Source organism: Microtus oregoni, unplaced genomic scaffold (assembly GCF_018167655.1).
Source record: "Microtus oregoni isolate MIOR12 unplaced genomic scaffold, Mior012 000002F_ref0000024, whole genome shotgun sequence".
Lineage (NCBI taxonomy): Eukaryota > Metazoa > Chordata > Mammalia > Rodentia > Cricetidae > Microtus > Microtus oregoni.
In genome coordinates, this window is record NW_024543061.1 from 40825001 (window position 1) to 40843467 (window position 18467).

The 18467-nt window shown below is 45.2% G+C and overlaps 1 protein-coding gene across 1 annotated transcript; it reads right to left on the reverse strand.

The window, feature by feature from the left end:
- Positions 1–3599: 3599 nt before the first annotated feature.
- Prok2 (prokineticin 2) lies at positions 3600–18258 on the reverse strand. Its single transcript, XM_041644142.1, has 3 exons — positions 18086–18258; positions 14706–14831; positions 3600–4139 (listed from the first exon to the last, which is right to left on the reverse strand). The coding sequence occupies exons 1-3, from the start codon at positions 18176–18178 to the stop codon at positions 4035–4037; spliced, it is 324 nt and encodes a 107-aa protein (XP_041500076.1). The 5' UTR covers positions 18179–18258; the 3' UTR covers positions 3600–4034.
- Between the last annotated feature and the right edge of the window lie 209 nt (positions 18259–18467).

Below are 18467 nucleotides of genomic sequence, written 5' to 3' on the forward strand. Positions count from 1 at the left end.
CATAATAAGCCTGCGCATCAGCCGAGCATTTGTAATTAATATAAGCTTTGGTGTGTTTGAGAGCAACGGCAGGATAGGAAACCTCTGTCTTCAGCACACCTGTAATCCTGGCACTTGGGAGGCTGCGGCAGGAACATGATAGTTCACAGGCCCGCCTGGAACACATAGTGAGACCCTGCCTCCAACACAAAGAGTCATATATTAATAGCACCTCTAGCTTTGGGGAATGTGTATACCGAAAACAGCATGGTGTTTGTGGTGGGCGTAGAGAATAAGACTGATTCCCTTAAGGACCCAGTGGACGGCGTTAGAAAGGCTAACAGGGAAACCTGTGGTATGGATGGTTGTTAATGTTATGTCCCCTACATAGATGTTCAAGGTCTTCCCATTAAAGAACAGGTGTATGAGGTGAGATACATGGAGCCTAGGGCAGGTAAATACATGTGTAACTCAAAGTACTATGGCTGCCATAGACAGACATATTTTATTTGTTAACCTTTTTTTCCATAGTGGAAGATGTACAGGTGTTAAATGCAAAAGGAATGGATTGGAGGAAAGATAATGAACCAATGAAATAGCAGTTCCAAGAATATTATCTGACATGTGCGACAATGCAAAGATGGAAAGGTCACAAAAGGTTTTCAGCGGCTTTTATAGTGATGCATGCAAAACACTGCAAGGGTCCTGATGTCTTAGCTAAAAATAGCCCCCGCCGAAGCCAGGAAATAGCCGAATGATAACCAGAGGAGAGGACGATTGGGTTGTGTTTGGTTTGGACCTGGACTGACTGACCGCAGGGCCTTAAGAGCTGGACTGAAATGCTGGCGAGCACCTGAGCCTCCCTCAGCGGGGAATGTAGTTCGGGCACAAACGTTTCCTTTGGTCAAACAACAAGCAAAAACATCTTTTTCAAATCCAAAGCTAAACAGTTAGAAATGACAATCTGTGTTAGTTATTCTTCTCGCTGCTATGACAAAACCCCGACCAGTAGCAACTGCGGGAGGAAGGGTTGATGTAGGTTCACAGCGTGAGGGGATTCTCCCGTCAGTCAGTGAGGGTTAGGCATGGTGGCACAAGTCTGAAGCTGCTGCCCGAAGTGCACCCAGAGTGAGGAAACAAAGAGACAATGGGGAGCCAGGCTATAAAACCTCGCGATGGCCCCATCTCCGGTGGTGGTCACGTGTGGGGACATTCCACGTTCAGCTCGTGGGGGAGACGAGAACTGCACTGGAGTTTGGTTACTAGTTGTCACCGCCAGATTTGTTTCTGCCTTGCACTCGAGAGAACTCACTACGCGCGCACACACACACACAAACACAAACACACACACACACCGGTGTTTGTTTGTTTGTTTGTTTTTACCTGGTAATACAAATCCCTACCTTGCCTTACCTTGTGGGGTTTCAGGACTAGGACATCCCACACATCATGAAGGACCAGCCTGGGAGCCGAAGACGCGGTTGCCAGGGTATAGACCATAAAAACTGTCCTCAACAACCCCTGAGGGCTGGTGAGATGGTCCAGCCCCTTACAGCATTTGCAGTGCAAAACTGAGACCCTAAGTTTGATCCCCAGAGCCTATGCATCAAGGTGGAGGGAGAGAACTGGCTCGTACAGCTGTCTTCGACCTCCACAGTTGTGTCTTGCACACTCCCCTTTCCCCTCCCCCTTCCTCATAGATACACACACACTCACACACAATAGCAATACTTAAAGATATATAACTTCTGGGGCTGGAGACATGGCTCAGAGGTTAAGAGCATTGCCTGTTCTTCTAAAGGTCCTGAGTTCAATTCCCAGCAACAACATGGTGGCTCACAACCATCTGTAATGGGGTCTGGTGCCCTCTTCTGGCCTGCAGGCATATACACAGACAGAATATTGTATACATAATAAATAAATATTATATATATATATATATATATCTTCTGAGAAATGGGACTACATGGTTTGTGAAACAGTGATTTGAAAGGTGGTGGTTTTGATGTCAGTTAGCGAAATAATCTCCAAACAGTGTGTTGCTCTAGACGCAATAAAAGGAACAAACACCAAGGCTCTGGGGCAGCAGTGCTAATGGGCACCCAGCTCGGCTGTTTACTTTCCAGGCATTTTGGTCCTCTTGGTTGAGCACCCGAGACTCCATCTGTCCCTTTAGGTTTGAGCCTTTGAACAAGATTATATAAGGGATAGTTGCAGCTTTTAATTTTGGCGAAAATTAAAATTACATTTTGCCACTTATTGAAAAATGTCTTGAATGTTATGTGGAAATAACCACATTGCTGACGTGGCCATTTCTTTCCCATAATTCTCCTTGTTCAAGTTGATTATTTTGTTTTCAACAGACTTGCTAAAGATGTTTCCTCCGGCGTAAAGTAAATGGAAAATGCTTCTCTGAGAAGCTGTGGTGACCAGTCCACCAAGATTCCATACAATTGGGCCGCCCGTTAGACCGAGGCGTAAGTTATAGCCGCTGGACCTGTGTAACCCCTAACTGAACAGATAACCAGAAAATGGAGCACTGGGGTCTACTTTGGGGAGCAGGGGGTGGGTGGGCATGGGCAAACGTGTAGTCGCTTCAGCTGACGGTTTCAGATGTTGTTTATTTGTGACACAATACGGACTGACAACATTTAGGGGAGTGTTCAAGGCCAGAGCACATGCGCACCACTGTGCGGTTATAGCCTAGCCCATGCTACGTCATGCATGATGCATATACTCCATCAGGTTTTGCAGGGCGAACCTGCAGGCCCATTTCAGCTAACAGTCACTTCTGGGTGTCACTTTTCCCTTCATTCTCCAAAGCCTTTTTTGATAGTTACACATGGTTTATTTATACATTTCTGTACTACCTTGAAATTCACACAAACACAACTCTCCTGAATGTGAAATTAAAACGCACGCAGTGTTAGGGTGATTTCACCAGCTTTGGGGTGTCTGCCCACTTTAGGATGAGGGCTATATAGAAATCTGCTTGTAATAAAAACTGTTGACAACCGTGACAAAAATAAGGATATAATATCAAAATAAATCAAAGGATATATAGTATTGTCATTATTCTGATACAGAATTTTTTTTACATAGAAATATTGATACCAGTACAAATGTCAAGATATCAGGAAATCCATTACAATAGACCTTTGGATTACAAATAAAAGTTTAAATTATAACTTAACACCGATTTTTAAATGATGACGCCTGTCATGCCAGATGAAAATCAATGCTTCCCCCTCAAGTGACATTCCTTAGAATGTCTCCAACAAGAAGATTAAAAGAAAAAAAAAGATCTTCAAGTAAAAAAAATGAAAAAAGAAATGTAATATTTCAATAGGGAGAAAACGCCTTTTGCTTAAACAAATCTAGAAAAACGGACCACATTCTTTCAGTGTCCCATTAATTTTGTCCTCCCACCAGTTAAATGGCAGAACTGAAAGCCCCTGGGCTAGATGGGTGCAGGAAAAAATCCCAGAAGCACTCTCAACTTCTGCTCCCAATGAGCCATCTGGAGTGTCTGGTTCCAATGCACCCTCTTGCCACCAAATGAGAACAGAGCTAGCTGTTTGAGCCTCCTTACTAGGTCTACCAGCAAGCCAGGGCTGTAGAGACCCCACTTTAGAACGCTAGGCTAAAGTGAGGACCATCAGAGTCTCTGAAGGGAGGGCATGTCTGTGCGCTCGGCAGGATGGACAGAGGGGCTGCAAAGGACAAAAACAAAGCTTCTGCAACAAAATACCTACTCTTATTCTCCTGTTTGTGAACACGGTTGTTACTGGTATTCAAAAAAAAATGCCAAGCCGAAACATAAACAGGGAAATGAGAAGTCGTTCCAGGATGCTGTGCCCTTTATACGTTTATCCAAAAATCAAAACTCTCCTTCGAAAAGAAAAAAAAAAAAGTCACCTTGAAATGTGACTTGGGAAGTTGAGGAAGCGAGAGCGTTTCTTTCTGGCATATTCTTTGTTTGACACACTCACAAGTGAGACTTGACAGACATTGTGCAGGGGAGGTTCATACTTCAAGTTCCTGCTTCAGAGGGATCACTTCCGGGCCAAACAGATAAACCGGTTGAAAGAGGTCCGTAAACACGCCAAGCCTGGCAGGCAGGGACAAGTGTGATGCATTCTCCGCCCCCAAAATGGAACCTATAATGGAAAAGGGGACTGAGTCAGAAAAGTTTGATTTTTCAATTTGCCTGCTTGTTGGTTTATTTAGTGTTTGATATGTATGTATATGTGTGGTGCATACATCTAAGTGTGTGGCTTTACCCCTAGCACATGAAGGCCGAGGCCAGAGCCTGCCAATTTATTTTCTTGGGACAAGGTCTCTTACAGATAAGCTTGCTGTTTCAACTAGGCTGGAAGGCCAGTGAGATCCTGGGGTACACCCATCTCTACCCCACTCCCCACCCCCAGTGTTGGGGTCACACGCTTGGCTTTTTATGAGCGTAGTGGGGATTTGATCTAGGGTCTTTGTGATTGCAAAACAAGCATTCTTCCCAACTGAGTCATCTGCCCATCACTCTGACAAAAAATAAAAATGAAAACAAATGAAGCCGTTCTGTGGCTATCTGGATCCTAATCTGTGTTACTGAATGCTGGATAGACAATACACAGCCCCTTACAGTATACATCGTCTTCCCCGTCCCTGCCATCAGCGTGGGAAAATTTCAAATACAGACTCACACCTGTTCTTCAGATGAGAGATGTGAGTACACACATAGATGAGAAAACAGCCCAAGTTCCTTCACACATATGGAGGTGAAGGCTTGGTTATCGATGGATCAGAACTACAAAGCCTGTTTGCCTGCTGTATTTACTCATTTTGGTGAGCTCTGTGTGTGTGTATGTGTGTATGCGTGTGTATGCACGCATTCCTGTCTACCTGTCTGTCTGTCTGTGTGTTGTGCATATGCACATCTGCGTGGGTATGCGTGCAAAATTGAGGCAGGATCCATGTGGAGGACAAAGGTGGATGTTGAAAGCCTTCCTCCCTCAGTCACTCTTTCATTTTGAGATAGGGTCTCTTAATAAAACTGGCACTGGCCAATTCCTGTAGACCGGCTGGCCACGGAGCCCCAGGATCCACTTGCCTTTACCGCCTCAGTGCTGGAATTACAGAAGCTCGCCACCACACTTGGCTTTTGTACTGAGGTTTTGGGGGATAGAACCCAAGTCTTCTTGCTTCTGTGGCAAGCATGTTACTGAATAAGCCACATTCTAGCCCCTGTCATTTGTTTTCTTTTTATAGTGTCTTGCTATATAAGCTCCAGAAGAAAGGCCTAGGCACGACCACATGTATTCAGTGCACACGAATGAATCCACAGCTAGTCAGGAATATGGACATCACATTCACCCACAGCCACCAGAGTTAAACCACTAGGGATGTCTAGAGGGGAATCATGGGAAAGGCAAGCTGAATTTGAAGAACTTCTGTACTCAGAGGCTCTCAGCCTGACTCTGGAGAAGGCCTGCTTCATGCCCAAAGCCCCTCCACAGTCCCTGTACATGCCACCAGTGGTGCTGGATGGGAGCAGCCCAACTGACAGCTATAACTCAAAATACGTATACTTTTCAAAGTTCTAGAATAAAGAGAGCCAGGAAAACCACCTGACCCTGTAGGTACAGGGTCTCTAGCTCATTTAACACCCTGTCCTGGTTAGGTGACTAAGTACTGGAATAGCAGCACTCTGGATGCTGAAAAGGAGAATCATGAATTGGAGAGTAGCCTGCAGGGAGACCCTGGAGAGAAAGAAGAGAGAGAGAGTGAGGGAGAGAAGGAGGAAAGGAGGGAGGGAGGAAGGGAGGGAGGGAGAGAGAAAGAGAGAGAGAGAGAGAGAGAGAGAGAGAGATTGGCAGAGAATGTGAACGCTGTTTCCAGCTTCAAATGTGTCATTAGCTGTCATTCTGTGTACTTCTGGTCTATCCTATCAAAAGAAGCCACCCACACCAATTGCACAGATGTTTTCAGGATATATTTCTTTATAGATTTTTTTAAAGGCAAAAGGCTGCCTTCAGACAGTGGCAGAACCATTCCAACCCTACTCCTGGGCTGACCTGAGAGGGCAAACCCAATGCCCCTGTACAAAGTAAAAGCCAGGAGTCCTGGATGTATTCCTGGGTGAGGCCACGCTCTCTCGCTCGCTCTCTCGCTCATTCTTCTTACCTCCTTTTTCTTTTTTCTTCTCTTCGCCCTTCTTCTTTCCTGCCTTCCATTTGCAACATGGCGCTGGATGGGTCAGGGAGATGACTGACATCAATAAACACGAAGGGAGAGACGCAACAGAGGGCAGGGCTTGTGGCATGCTCACCAGGCAGAGTAGGGCACACAGCCAGGCTCCCCAGGGACCTTTTGCGTTTATGATGACTGGTTATTTCCAAGGGGCTAAACGTGGCATCTATACACAGCCACAGCCATGCTGCCCGTAGGGCTCAGGCAGATGGTGTGCTCAGAATGGTTCTGCCATTGTGTGAGTCAAGGCTGCTGGGCTATAAGGCAGAGGTCGCTGGGGAGGGGGTGTGAGGGGGAGGCTACCACCCAGAACACATCCAACAGCTGGGTACAGCTGGGCTAGCTTTAGACAATGACCACTGGGCAGTGTGGGATGTGACCATCAGTGACCTTTGCAGTCCATTCTGACTCTTGAGATTTTTGCAAGTCTTCTCCAAGCCAAGCCTTAGCAAAAAAATATGGACCAGTGGCTCTCAGTTACCAGGGACGATTCTGTCCATACAGCAATACCCAGCCAGTTATGTCTGACACAGCTGGAACTGGGGTGGGTGAGTGTGTGCATGTGTGTGTGTGCAGGTGCTAGAAATGTTGCTAAACTCCTAAACATTCAGGATAGCCCTCTCAGTGAACAGTGAGCTAGCTCAATATGTACACAGCACTGAAGTTGGTAACTAGCAGCAGCATCCATGTTCAAGGAACTGTGCTTGTCCCATACAAGTGTAAAATAATCACCCCGTCACAGGGTTATACACAGGACCCAACAAGCCTGTTTCAAGTTGATAGGCTACCCGCTATCTCCAGCCCCTATTCTAGGTACTGAAGGCTACAACAATGGACCAGAAGGGAAAGGCCTTTTGCAGGAACATCAATCCAGACCTGCTCCTATGAGCTTCAGGATTCTCATCCTGGTGCTTGCCTTTTCTCTCACAAACCAAGACCCAAATCTGCGTTTCTCCTTCTACGCATCATTTCTAAGCAGTTCAAGCTCACAGCAATTTTCTTTCCCCCTTTCCATTTGAGAGTTTCGTGGTGAACAGCATGAGTCCTGAAACCATCCAGTCAGCAGACTCTTGCCTGCTTCTCCCTGGGCCCATTCACTTCTAGGTTCAGAAGTCTCAGAAAACAAATCAATCCGTGGGGCATCCATGCGGTGATGAAACATTTGCATCGATCCACATCCTAACCACTAGTCCCAAACCTGGTTGCCTGCTTCAGAATCAGCGGGACACCAACTTCTTACAGCCCACAATTCCAAACAGTAAATTCTAAACTCGCCAACACAGAACATGCTTCTTACTTGCTTGTGGTAATTTTAAAGGGAAAACTGAAGCATAGACCTATAAAATCTTACAGGGGACTGAGGCAGGAGGATGGTGAGTTCAAGACCAGCTTGGACCACATAGGGAGACCCTATCTCAAAATAAAAAAATAAACGTGGGGCTGAGTATATAGCTCAGTGGCGGAGTGCTTGCTTAAGGGGTGAGATCCTGCCTTCAGTCTCCAGTAAGACACACACAAGCGCACACATGCATGCACACTGGGGGAGGGGGAGGAAGTAAAAAAGAGAGGGAGGGAGGGAAGGAGGGAGGGAGGGAGGGAGGGAGGGAAGGAGGGAGGGAGGGAGGGAAGGAGGGAGGGAGGGAGGGAAGGGCATGACTCCATAGTGATGGAACTGCTGTCTGTCCTGACTATTGCTGAGTTGTCCTCCAGTTTTGCAAGATGCCACCATCTGGAGGAACTAGGTATAGGGTGAAGGTTGAGAACCCTGGGTTAAACTGCATGCAGTATGTTCTGTCTGGTGACACTGTCAACTGAGCCTGCAGCCACAGTTCTGATGCTGCTCCAAGAGGTCCCTGCACCGCTGACTCTCGATGCCCACAGTAGGAAGAATGAGGAAATCACACATCATGCTCTCTCTGACCATCTTTCACTAAACCGCTAAGTCACGTGGGTTATCTTTCACTCTTCCTAAAAATGCTAAACATAAGTCTGAAAGTATCCTTAAGTTATAGTGACAGTGTTTAGCCATACACTGGTTTTAAAACAGGAATCACTAAAAAAGCTTGACATCTTCAAAAACTGTTGTAGCAAGGCTCAAATTGTATTTTTTTTCCAGTAAAGGGTCATTGTACAGGCCAAGTTTTAAAGTGAAATTAAAAAAAAAAAATGTGTCTGGGTGTGGTGGTGCACACCTGTGCTGCAATCTCAATATTCAGGAGGTAGAAGGTTACAAATTCTACATAGCGAGAGGCTATTGAAACATGAAAGAGAAATAAAGGAAGGGAGAGAGAGGGAGAAGAAAAGAAAAGGAAAGAAAGAAAAATTTGTTGAAATATGTATATAAAAGTGGGTGGCAGTGGGGAAATGGCTCAGTCAGATAAGTGCTTGTCGTGCAAGCATGAGGACCGGATGAGTTCTCATGTGAGCATCCACATGAAAGCCAGGCACAGTGTGGATCTGAAGTCCCGGCGCTGAAGAGCTGGAGACAGCTGGACGACTGCCAAACATAAGCCAGTCAGTCTACCTAAACCGTGAGCCCCAGATGCAAGGAAAGACCTTGTCTCAAAAAGTGAGGTGTAAATTTAATGAGGAAGACAACATCGACCCCTGTCCTCAACATGTGTATACATACACACGCATGCCTACGCACATGCATACGCACACACCCCTACGGAAACATACATACAAACGGGATTGGAGCTGGGTATGCAGCTCAGCGGGAAAGCACTTGCCTAGCATGGGCAAGGCTCTATGTCCAGCTCTAGTACAAACAAACCAGAGGATGGAACAAACAAAGATGAGGTCAGAACACCTTTTTAAATTAAAAAAATAAAACAGTAAAAGAATTTCAAGTATTAATTATATTCATCAAATGGAATAGAAAACCTGGCATAAAGAAACTTCCTTTAAATTATGGAAACCACAATCTAGTAAAAACCACAGTGTAACTATTAATAGAAATTAAAATAGTGTGATTTTATAACTATTTTCTAAAGACATGATTTCATGAGTTGCTCAAAGTGTTTAAAAAAAAAATACCAGTTAAAACATTGTTGCCCATGAAATGTGCTTTCTCCAGGTAAACTAATGTCTTTGATTCTTTGCTTCCTTGTTTATTTGGCTTCTAGTGGTGCTTGGGACTGAACCCAGGTCCTTGGTTACAAAAGGTGCTCATTCTAACCCTGAGCTACTGCCCTAGGGATTCACTCCCTAACCCAGGCTGTCTGTGAACCTGGATTCCACTTGCCTCAGGGTCCCAAATGATGAAATTATAGCCATCTGCAATGAAGTCCCACTATTTTATTTCACTTTGAATTTTCAAATATAAAATAAAAACCTCTGAGCTTTAAAAACTGTTAAGGCCAACTATAAGTCCACAAGTTGATGATCGTGCTCGAGACAGAGCGATGGGCAGCCCCCAGAACCACCTGTCTCCCCCTGCTGCTTTCGTTTCTTCTCAGCTACTGCTCTAGCCATTCAAAAGTCACACTTGGGGGCTGCTGACTAGGCCACCCTGAAACAGGAGAACTAATTTCCCATAAAGGATCTGTATTTTTACAGTTTACTAAGAAACCATCACTGAACTTGTGTAGAAATGAAAACTGTACTGCAGTGCTCATCAGGGCATATTTATGAAAACATTTTCCTTCTCTTCTCTTGGGAAAAATGTAGTTGAGAACATTCTAGAAGAACTACATTTTTTCTAGAATACATTAACTTTATCTTCACCAAGATGACCAACTTCAGCAGTTGACCCTGGAAATAGGTCATCAAAATGACCTTTTAAATTTTCCAGGATAGGAGAAAAGGCTATAGAAATGTCATAAAATCTGAGTTCTAGAAATGCATTTCATGTAGACACCTCAGACATGACATAAAATCTTGGTTTTGAGCACTCTGTCAGCTTATCGCTTGGTTTTATTATAAAACCCTAGTCATTTAGAGGTTTCTTTATTTGACCTGCCACGAAGACAAACTGCAGGGCCCTAAGCAGGGGTGGCGAGAACATAGACTCGCTCCTTCTCAGAACTGGCATTACAGCAAGTATGGACTTCAAGTCAAATCGTGGAAACAAAACTCAGTTGCTTTTTAAATATCAAAAATAGCAAAGGAGTCCCTGCCCCGGCCCCTCCCTGCCCTGCCCACTCAGCTAGCTTCCTTCTAATTTTAGCTGTGCCTCACTGGGGTCTTGTGAGGAGGAGGAACCTTGGTGGGAGATCAGCCTGGGAAATGATAATAGGAATGAGAGAATCCGTGCCTCAGATCAGTCAAAATCCAGGACTGAGCCCCCCCAAGACATACTTTCAAGAGAAAGCCACTAAGGAGGCTGTCACATGATGTCACAAAAGATATCCATCCCAGAAGATAAGCCATTTTCAACAGACATATAAGATTAATGAAAAAACACAGGCAGTCAAGTGAATTAAGGAAGGCCAACACAGGATCTGGAGGAGAATTGACAGGAGTCAACGGAGGAAACAAGGCGCTCTATGGGTCAGATATAGAATCATTACTTGGCTGCCTCAGTAACGTTAGGTCAAGCATAAGAAAAAATGACAGACATTAAAGACAGATTATTTGGATCTGACACTAACAATCCAAATATATATATATATATATATATATATGTGTGTGTGTGTGTGTGTGTCTTATGTATGTATACATGTGTGTGTATAGAATATATATATATATCCAGGTATACATATAATGTGATATATATATATATATATATATATATAGAGAGAGAGAGAGAGAGAGAGAGAGAGAGAGAAAGAGAGAGAGAGAGAAAGGGAGGGGGAGGGAGGGTGACAGAGAGAGAGAATATGCAAGAGCTTTGGGATGTTAAAAATCATCTATTCAGATTACTGGCACATGGGAAAGAAGAGCTACAAGCTGGGGCCATGAAAAACCCCCTCAGTAAGATAACAGCAGAAAACTCCCCAAATTTTGGGAAAGACAAGGACATTCAGGTACAAGAAGCATTTAGAACCCTAAGCATAGATAACCACAGAACTATGTCACGGTAACATAGCATAGCTAAGTTGTTTAAAGTATAGGACAACACAGTTCCAGAGAAGCTAGGTAACAAGGAGAACCTTAAGAGAGACATACATGGATCACTCTGGGAAGAGGAATTAGACAAGATCTCCTGAGTAAATTTGGAGAATGGGGTTGGAAATAAGGGAGGGCAGGAGGGGAGGGTGGAAGGGAAAATGAAAGGAGGAGGGAATTGGAAGGTCAGGATGGGGGAAGAAAGGAGAAGAAGAGCAAGGAAAGAGATATCTTGACTGAGGAAGCCATTATGGGGCTAGTGAGAAACTAGTGAAATTCCCATGAATTCACAAGGATGACCCCAGCTAAGACCCTAAGCAATAGTGGAAAGTGGGCCTGAACTGGCCTTCCCCTGTAATCAGATTGATGGCTACCTTAATTGTCACCATAGAACCTTCATCCATCTACTGACGGAAGCAGATGCGGAGAACCACATCCAGTGGAGCACTGGGCTGAGTCCCAGAGTCTAATCATAGGGAGGGAGGAATAATGATATGAGCAAAGGTGTCGAGACCATGATGAAGATACTCACAGAAATACCTGACCTGAGCTAGTGGGAGCTCACTGACTCCAGACTGACAGCAGGGTCGGGGGAGACCTTCATAGGACCAAACTAGGCCCTCTGAATGTGGGTGACAGTTGTGTGGCTTGGGCAGTCTGTGGGGCCACTGGCAGTGAGACCAGGATTTATTTCTAGTGCATGAACTTACTTTTTGGAGCCCATTCTCTGTGGAGGGATACCTTGTTCAGTCTAGATACTGGGGGATGGAGGGGGCGAGGCTTGGCCCTGCCTCAAAGCACTGTGCCAGACTTTGTTGACTTCCCATGGGAGGCCTCACCCTCTCTGAGGAGTGGATGGGGGGAGGGGCAGGGAGAACAGGAGGAAGGGAGGGAGTGGGAACTGGGATCACTCTGTTGATCCCAGAATGAAGCTGGTTATGGTGTTTGACTGAGAATGAACCCTATAGGTTCGAGCATTTGAACACTTAGTCTCCTGTTTCTGTGGTTCAAGCTCTGAGCTCTCAGCTGTTCCTGCTGTCCTGCCTTTGCTCTGCAATCATGAACTCTAACCCCCTGAACCTATAACCCCAATGAAATGCTTTCTTTTCTTTTGATTTTTGGATTTTGGGTGTTTGTTCTGCTTTGTTTTTTCTAGACAGGGTTTCTTTGTGTAGCCTTGGCTGTCCTAGTAAGCCAGGCTGTCCTCAGCTCAGACTTCCTCCTGCCTCTGCCTCCCAATTACTGGGATTAGAGGCGTGTGCCATTGCCACCCTGCTTATGCTTTCTTAAACAAACAAACAAACACAAATGGCAGGACCTGGGGAGATGGCTCAGAGTATGAACTGCTTGCCAAGCAAACACAAGGACCTGAGTTCAGATCTTCAACATTTTGAAAAAAGCCAGGCACTGAGTGAGGAAGATACCCAGTAGCAATGTCTGGCATCCATAGGCAAACACAGAACATGTGCACACACACACACACACACACACACACACACACACGTACACGTGTGTACACATAAGGCACAAAGCACAAACCTGGACTATTAGCACTTATCCTGGCAGGCATCTTGTCTCTGCCATTTGGCCTTCAGTTAGTAAAAAACGTTCAAATGGCCACGACTGATTTCCCTTGGGTAGAGGAATGGAGTAATCTTTGTCAGAGAGACAGAAAGAAGGGTTGCTCTATGTATGCTCGCAGGCTAGTCTGTGTGACCCCAATTGGGCTTAATGCTGTGTAGAGTGCACGAAAAAGACAAATGTGTATCAAAGGTGTGAGTTATTGGGTACGAGCATCATACACAACAGTTTATATAAACTAAATGGCTCATACGTACATCTAAAGTAGTTACTGTCAACACCAAAAGTCACTTTTTATTTTTTTAGGTATGCTTTCTATACATGATTCTCAGAACAGAAAAACAAAGAAAGCTACTTAGGGACAATGGCTTCAGTACACAAGAGAGGACTTGCTAGGAGTAAGGAAGAACAAGGATTCAGTACCGAAAGCAATTGAACCAGCCTCACTTGCTCCTGGGAAGCCTGGTGTTTAGACCCATGACTGACAGTAAATGCCGAGCAGTAAAAGGTGTGTGTCATGTTTAAAAAATGAGTGAAATCTTGCAGGGTCAAACCACAGGAAGAATGGCTCAAATGCAACAGGAAGCATTTCACAAGGCAGCCAACCACAGCACAGCTGGCCATGAGAACAATGTTCAGACAGGTCCCACAGCAACCCAATGCTGGGGTCCCCACACTGAGCTGCACCTCAGCGACAGGCTACCAAAGTTATCTGGGACAGTCGGAATCACAGGGAAGATGGTGGTGTTTAAAATAGCTTCAACCCCAAAGATGTATGGGGGGAAAAAGAAGACAGAATTCTGTTTGATTTGAAAATATGCTGCATTTTCTTTAAAGGAATGTAGAATCTTCCTCCAGGAAGCCACCTGCCCTGGACCATTGCCTCTGGATCAGATTTGCCTGATGGGAGCAGTGAGGATGAAGAGAGATAGCGGGAAGGGACTGCCACTTGCCAAGCTTAACACTTGCCTGACACTAAACTATGTTTAAATTTTTTTCCCATGTTCTAGACAAGGACACAGTTCTACTCACTGTCTGGTCACCTTCCATCTCCCCTACCTGTGTCCTGATGTTGTAGAAACCCACTGGCTCTCCAGGTGGAGAATCTGCCATTCCTAGGGACACAGTCTCTAAGCTCTATCCGACTTGATCCTGAAGGCCTGAGACCTTGCCTTTCAGCGTCCATACCCTTTCTAAAGTTCTTTAGGCTACCATGACATTGAGCTGCTCTGCAATCATGTTAGCAAATTAAATGTCACACATCTCCAAAGTTATTAAAATCTTATAGGTGTAGAATTCAAAGCTTTAACTGGGCACTGTGATACATACATGCCTATAAGCTCCATACTTGAAAGAAAGAGAATCAGGAGTTTAAGGCCAGCCTAGACTACATGAGAAGCTGTCTAAAAAACCAACAAAATAGAACTTTTAAGATACAAGTGTAAGTGAGTTAGTTATTGGCAATGGTCTCAAAATAAAACACAACAAACAAAACCCGCAAAGTTGACAGACTCCTTCTCCATCAGCTGGTCGAGCATGGAGTCTTTTCAAGAACTCTTTACTCTGATTTTACCAAGTATGTTCCAGTAAAATTTCTGCTTTGTTTGTTCTAAACCTAAGCACGTCCACATGTTAGGGATTAAGTTGATGGGTTACTTTTAATGTCAGGAGAGCAACGGTATAGAAATGATGATTGGGATGCAAGGGGGAAAAGGGGAGAAATGGGTGCCCCCTCCTCCCCTGTACTGTCCTGTGACTTCCAATTTCAAGTGAACTACCCAAGACTTCCATCACATAGGCCTTGCTCAGCAGGAAGGTATACCAGAAGTCCCAGTGCAGACACTAACTTTCCGAGTCAGGGGGTGGCAGCTGTCTCCCACTTGGCCCATGGGTGTGCAGATCCTTATGCTCTTAACCCAGATACTGACAGCGCAGCACATGCCTCCTCCACACTGCGAGTCTTTGTCGCAAGCCTGAAATGAAATAAACCAACAGATAAATATAGAGAGCAAGAAAGGCTCAGGCTCATGAATTCTAAAATTAGCAAGGAAAATCCCCTTTAAATATCCGAATGCCCAGCCAGTAAAGCACTTGCAACACACACATGAGGACACGAGTTCAATTCTTAGAACCCATCAGAAAAGCCAGACATGGTAGCTTGTGCTTGCAATCCCAGCTCTGGGAAGATGGAGCAGGCTAATCCTTGGGGCTTGGTGGTCAACCAGTCTAGCCAAATTGGGACATTCTAAGCCACGTGAGAAAAAATAAGGTGGACAGCACTGGAGGACAGCATCTGTACTTAATGTCTGGCTTCCACACACATGCCCATACATGTGAACACCTCACCCAACATGTATGCCTACACACATATAAAAGTATCCCAATGCAGTGATTTTTAATAAACTAGAACCATAAGCTCCATTTGCTTGTATACACCTGCAATCACATTGATCAGAATGTCTCCATGGACTAAAGAGCTCCGGTATGATGAAAGCCAGGATTAAGAAGCAAGGAGGGTGGGAGGGGGACAACATGTCGACTCTCTTCTTCTCGTGCTTTATGGCTGAACGTAAAGAATGTGCTTATGCTGGCCCTGCACTATACACAGCCATTTGGAACTGCACAAATCAAATCACAAGATTTTATGACTATAAACTGCTGACTATATGGGGCCTAGTTTTAAAAAAGACAGGGATGCAGTCTGCAAATCTGGCACAAACTGCCGCAGACCTGTAAAGGCACCGATGCGACGTTTAGAAGTGCTCGTTTTCCCCTTCAAATATTTGCCCTGTGCTTTGTGAGACTGGGTGCTGCTTGCTGGGTACCCTGATTTTCATCATTTCCTCTTTCAAAATAAGAACTCTTCAAGGGTGGGAAGGGACGGACCAAGACTTTTGCCCCATTCCAGTCGTTTTTCAAGTGAATGACATGCAGAAAGAAACTGACTGCTTAGAATCGGCAGATGCGGACATCAGAAACTCAGTTGAACTAGTCACAAAAGTCCTTTAGGTGAGACAGGCACAGGGCAACAGAGGCAATTAGCAGTGGTAATTTCTCAAAATACACACCCAGCATGCATAAACTACAAGTGCATACAGCCAAAGAATCAGTGTGGAGGACTTCCCATGTGGCAGTAGAGAAATGGAACCCAAATTTATTTGCATGAAAATGTATCCTAAGAACTATGGCTCTTTCTTAGAGACAGCAACAACAAAGTGATATTTTGTTTCAGCAACGTCTAGCAATCTGTTGTTCAAAATAAGTAGTGGCTTATTTAACTTTGGGTGACTTTTCTTCTTTTATTATAGGATGATGTTTATACATTCTCGCCTTCGGATTTTTGTCTGGACACCGGAAATCATGCAAACATGACCATCATAGTCCTTAAGTGCTAGATCTACTCAACAATCTTCTGCAATATGGTTTTACTACATCTATATGAAGATATCAAGTTCAAAGACTGTGTGTGTGCGTGCACACGTGTATGTGTAGTAAAGGACTCTAAATTCTGAAACCCCAACAGCTTTTTTTCAAAGACCATAAAAAAAACCTCCAGAAAATTCTTTTAAAATTCAATCAATCTCTTAGATGTTTATCACCCTGTATACATTTTCTCTAGAGAAATCACTGACTTTTTCATTGGAATCCAGATGGTTTCTGTCAGGGGGACCCAACTATGCTCTATTGCCATGTTGCTTTAGAGAAGTTTTTCCAATACTCTTTTCATAACAGTGAATTAACAACAAAAAAACAAGAGTCCGCATGACTGTACCACCCCCACCCCCGAACCCCACCAGCATGTAAACATGAAATGAGATAAAATTTCATTTCATAACAAAAAGCTTCAGCTGGAAATTTACAGAGAATTGCCTAAGTTTATATCTTTTTAATTAGACAGCTGTTTCCTGGTACCCTTTATTCTCCTTAACCCATTGCGGAGCCATGCAAGCAGTGTCCTGTGAATGGAAGCGGGCAACACTTGCACTGCCCAGGAACCTTGGGGGCTTAGAGGATTAGGAAACACTTAGAAAGAACCAGCAGGGGAAGGAGGGAAAAACCCACCCAATCATGTTTCCATTCGCATGTGTTACAAAGACACCTTAGAGACTTTTGTTCACACACACACCAACTGGCTACTGATGAAGTTTTAGAAATGGTTTTAACAATCTCAGCTCTAATAAATAACACAAGGCATAAAATCAAATATCTATGGGGCATGACTCAATGCTGCCATAGTCCCAGAGCTTTCAGAATGCAATCTGTACCCTGAGAAACACAGAGAAACCCATCTTCATTTATTCAACATGATGACCCTTTTTTTAAAACGACATGTTATTTTATTACCTGTATGTCATGGTTCCAAACACATCTATATTAAAATCAAATGTGTTCTTAGATATTAAAATTGATTTAAATAAATATGCTGACAACTTTTTTTTCTTTAATGAATGAAACAACAGTGAGGGTTCTGCTGGGTTATTAAAACAGACTTCTGAAATGGGTGATAAAAAAAGACAGACTTCCGAAATGTGTTGTGAACTCTCTCTTGAGATAGACAAAGAGAAAACTCAAGAGTCAATAGAGTTGAAGGAATGGGCCGTTTCTAAACATGATGAAGACAGTCTCTAGTGACAGCTTGCTCCATCACTAAGCTCCAGGAGGGACGTATCAGGAATCAAACTTGACAATTTATCCAAGAGGAACTTCACGACGAAGAAGGGGGGAAAAGACTTAAAAATAAAAGAGCAGCTGCCCAGCAATCCAGTAAAAGAGCCTACAGTTGCTTTCCAAAGCTCACACAAGGCCGCGACCCAAGGTACTTCACAGGGTAAGGCCCACCCAGGAGCTGTGGACTTTTAGGTGCATGTCCTGCTCTTTTGCAATTTAAGGAAATGCGATCAGATTTGGGGGTTGAGGATTTCCAACCCCTGAAAAAGAACTTTCTCACAGTGAGGGTGGGGGTGGGGAGAAACTTCTTGGCGCTACTAAATAGAACAGCAGACCAAACCCAAGGTGCGGGAGGGAGAGGTGAGGAAGGCGCTGCTGAGGGAGTTTGATTCCTTAGTGCTCCTGGCTGTTCCCTGCCTTGGGAGCAAGACACACGTTCCCAAGTGGCCAAAGGGAAATCCGGGAGAATGTCACACCGGGCACACCCTACCCGGTGCCTACACACCCCGGGCCTGGTGTCCCGGGGCGATCCGGCGCGACAGGTGCGCGGGCAGCTTACCCCGGTGATGACCGCGGCATCCCCGGCGGGCGGCGTGAGCAGAGGCGACAGCAGCAGGAGTAGCAGTAGCGGGGCACAGCGCGGGCCCCCCATGGCGTCCCGGGTACACGGTGGCGGTTGGGGCACGCGATCGGGGACGTTGGGGACGCGTGGCCGCGCTGTTCTGCCGAGCCGCGAGCCTGGCGGCAGTTATAAAGGCGAGCCCCGCGGTGACTCACGCCCGGCAGCACGCGGGGGGCACGGCGCGGGCACATACCCCGCGCCCCACGCGCACACGCGCGCACGTGCCCCCACGCCCCACGGGCACAGGCGCCACGCGGGCAGAGCCCCCCGCGGGGCGCCGCAGCCTCAGCCACCCTTCCTGTTGCTTTTGTAGTCTCTG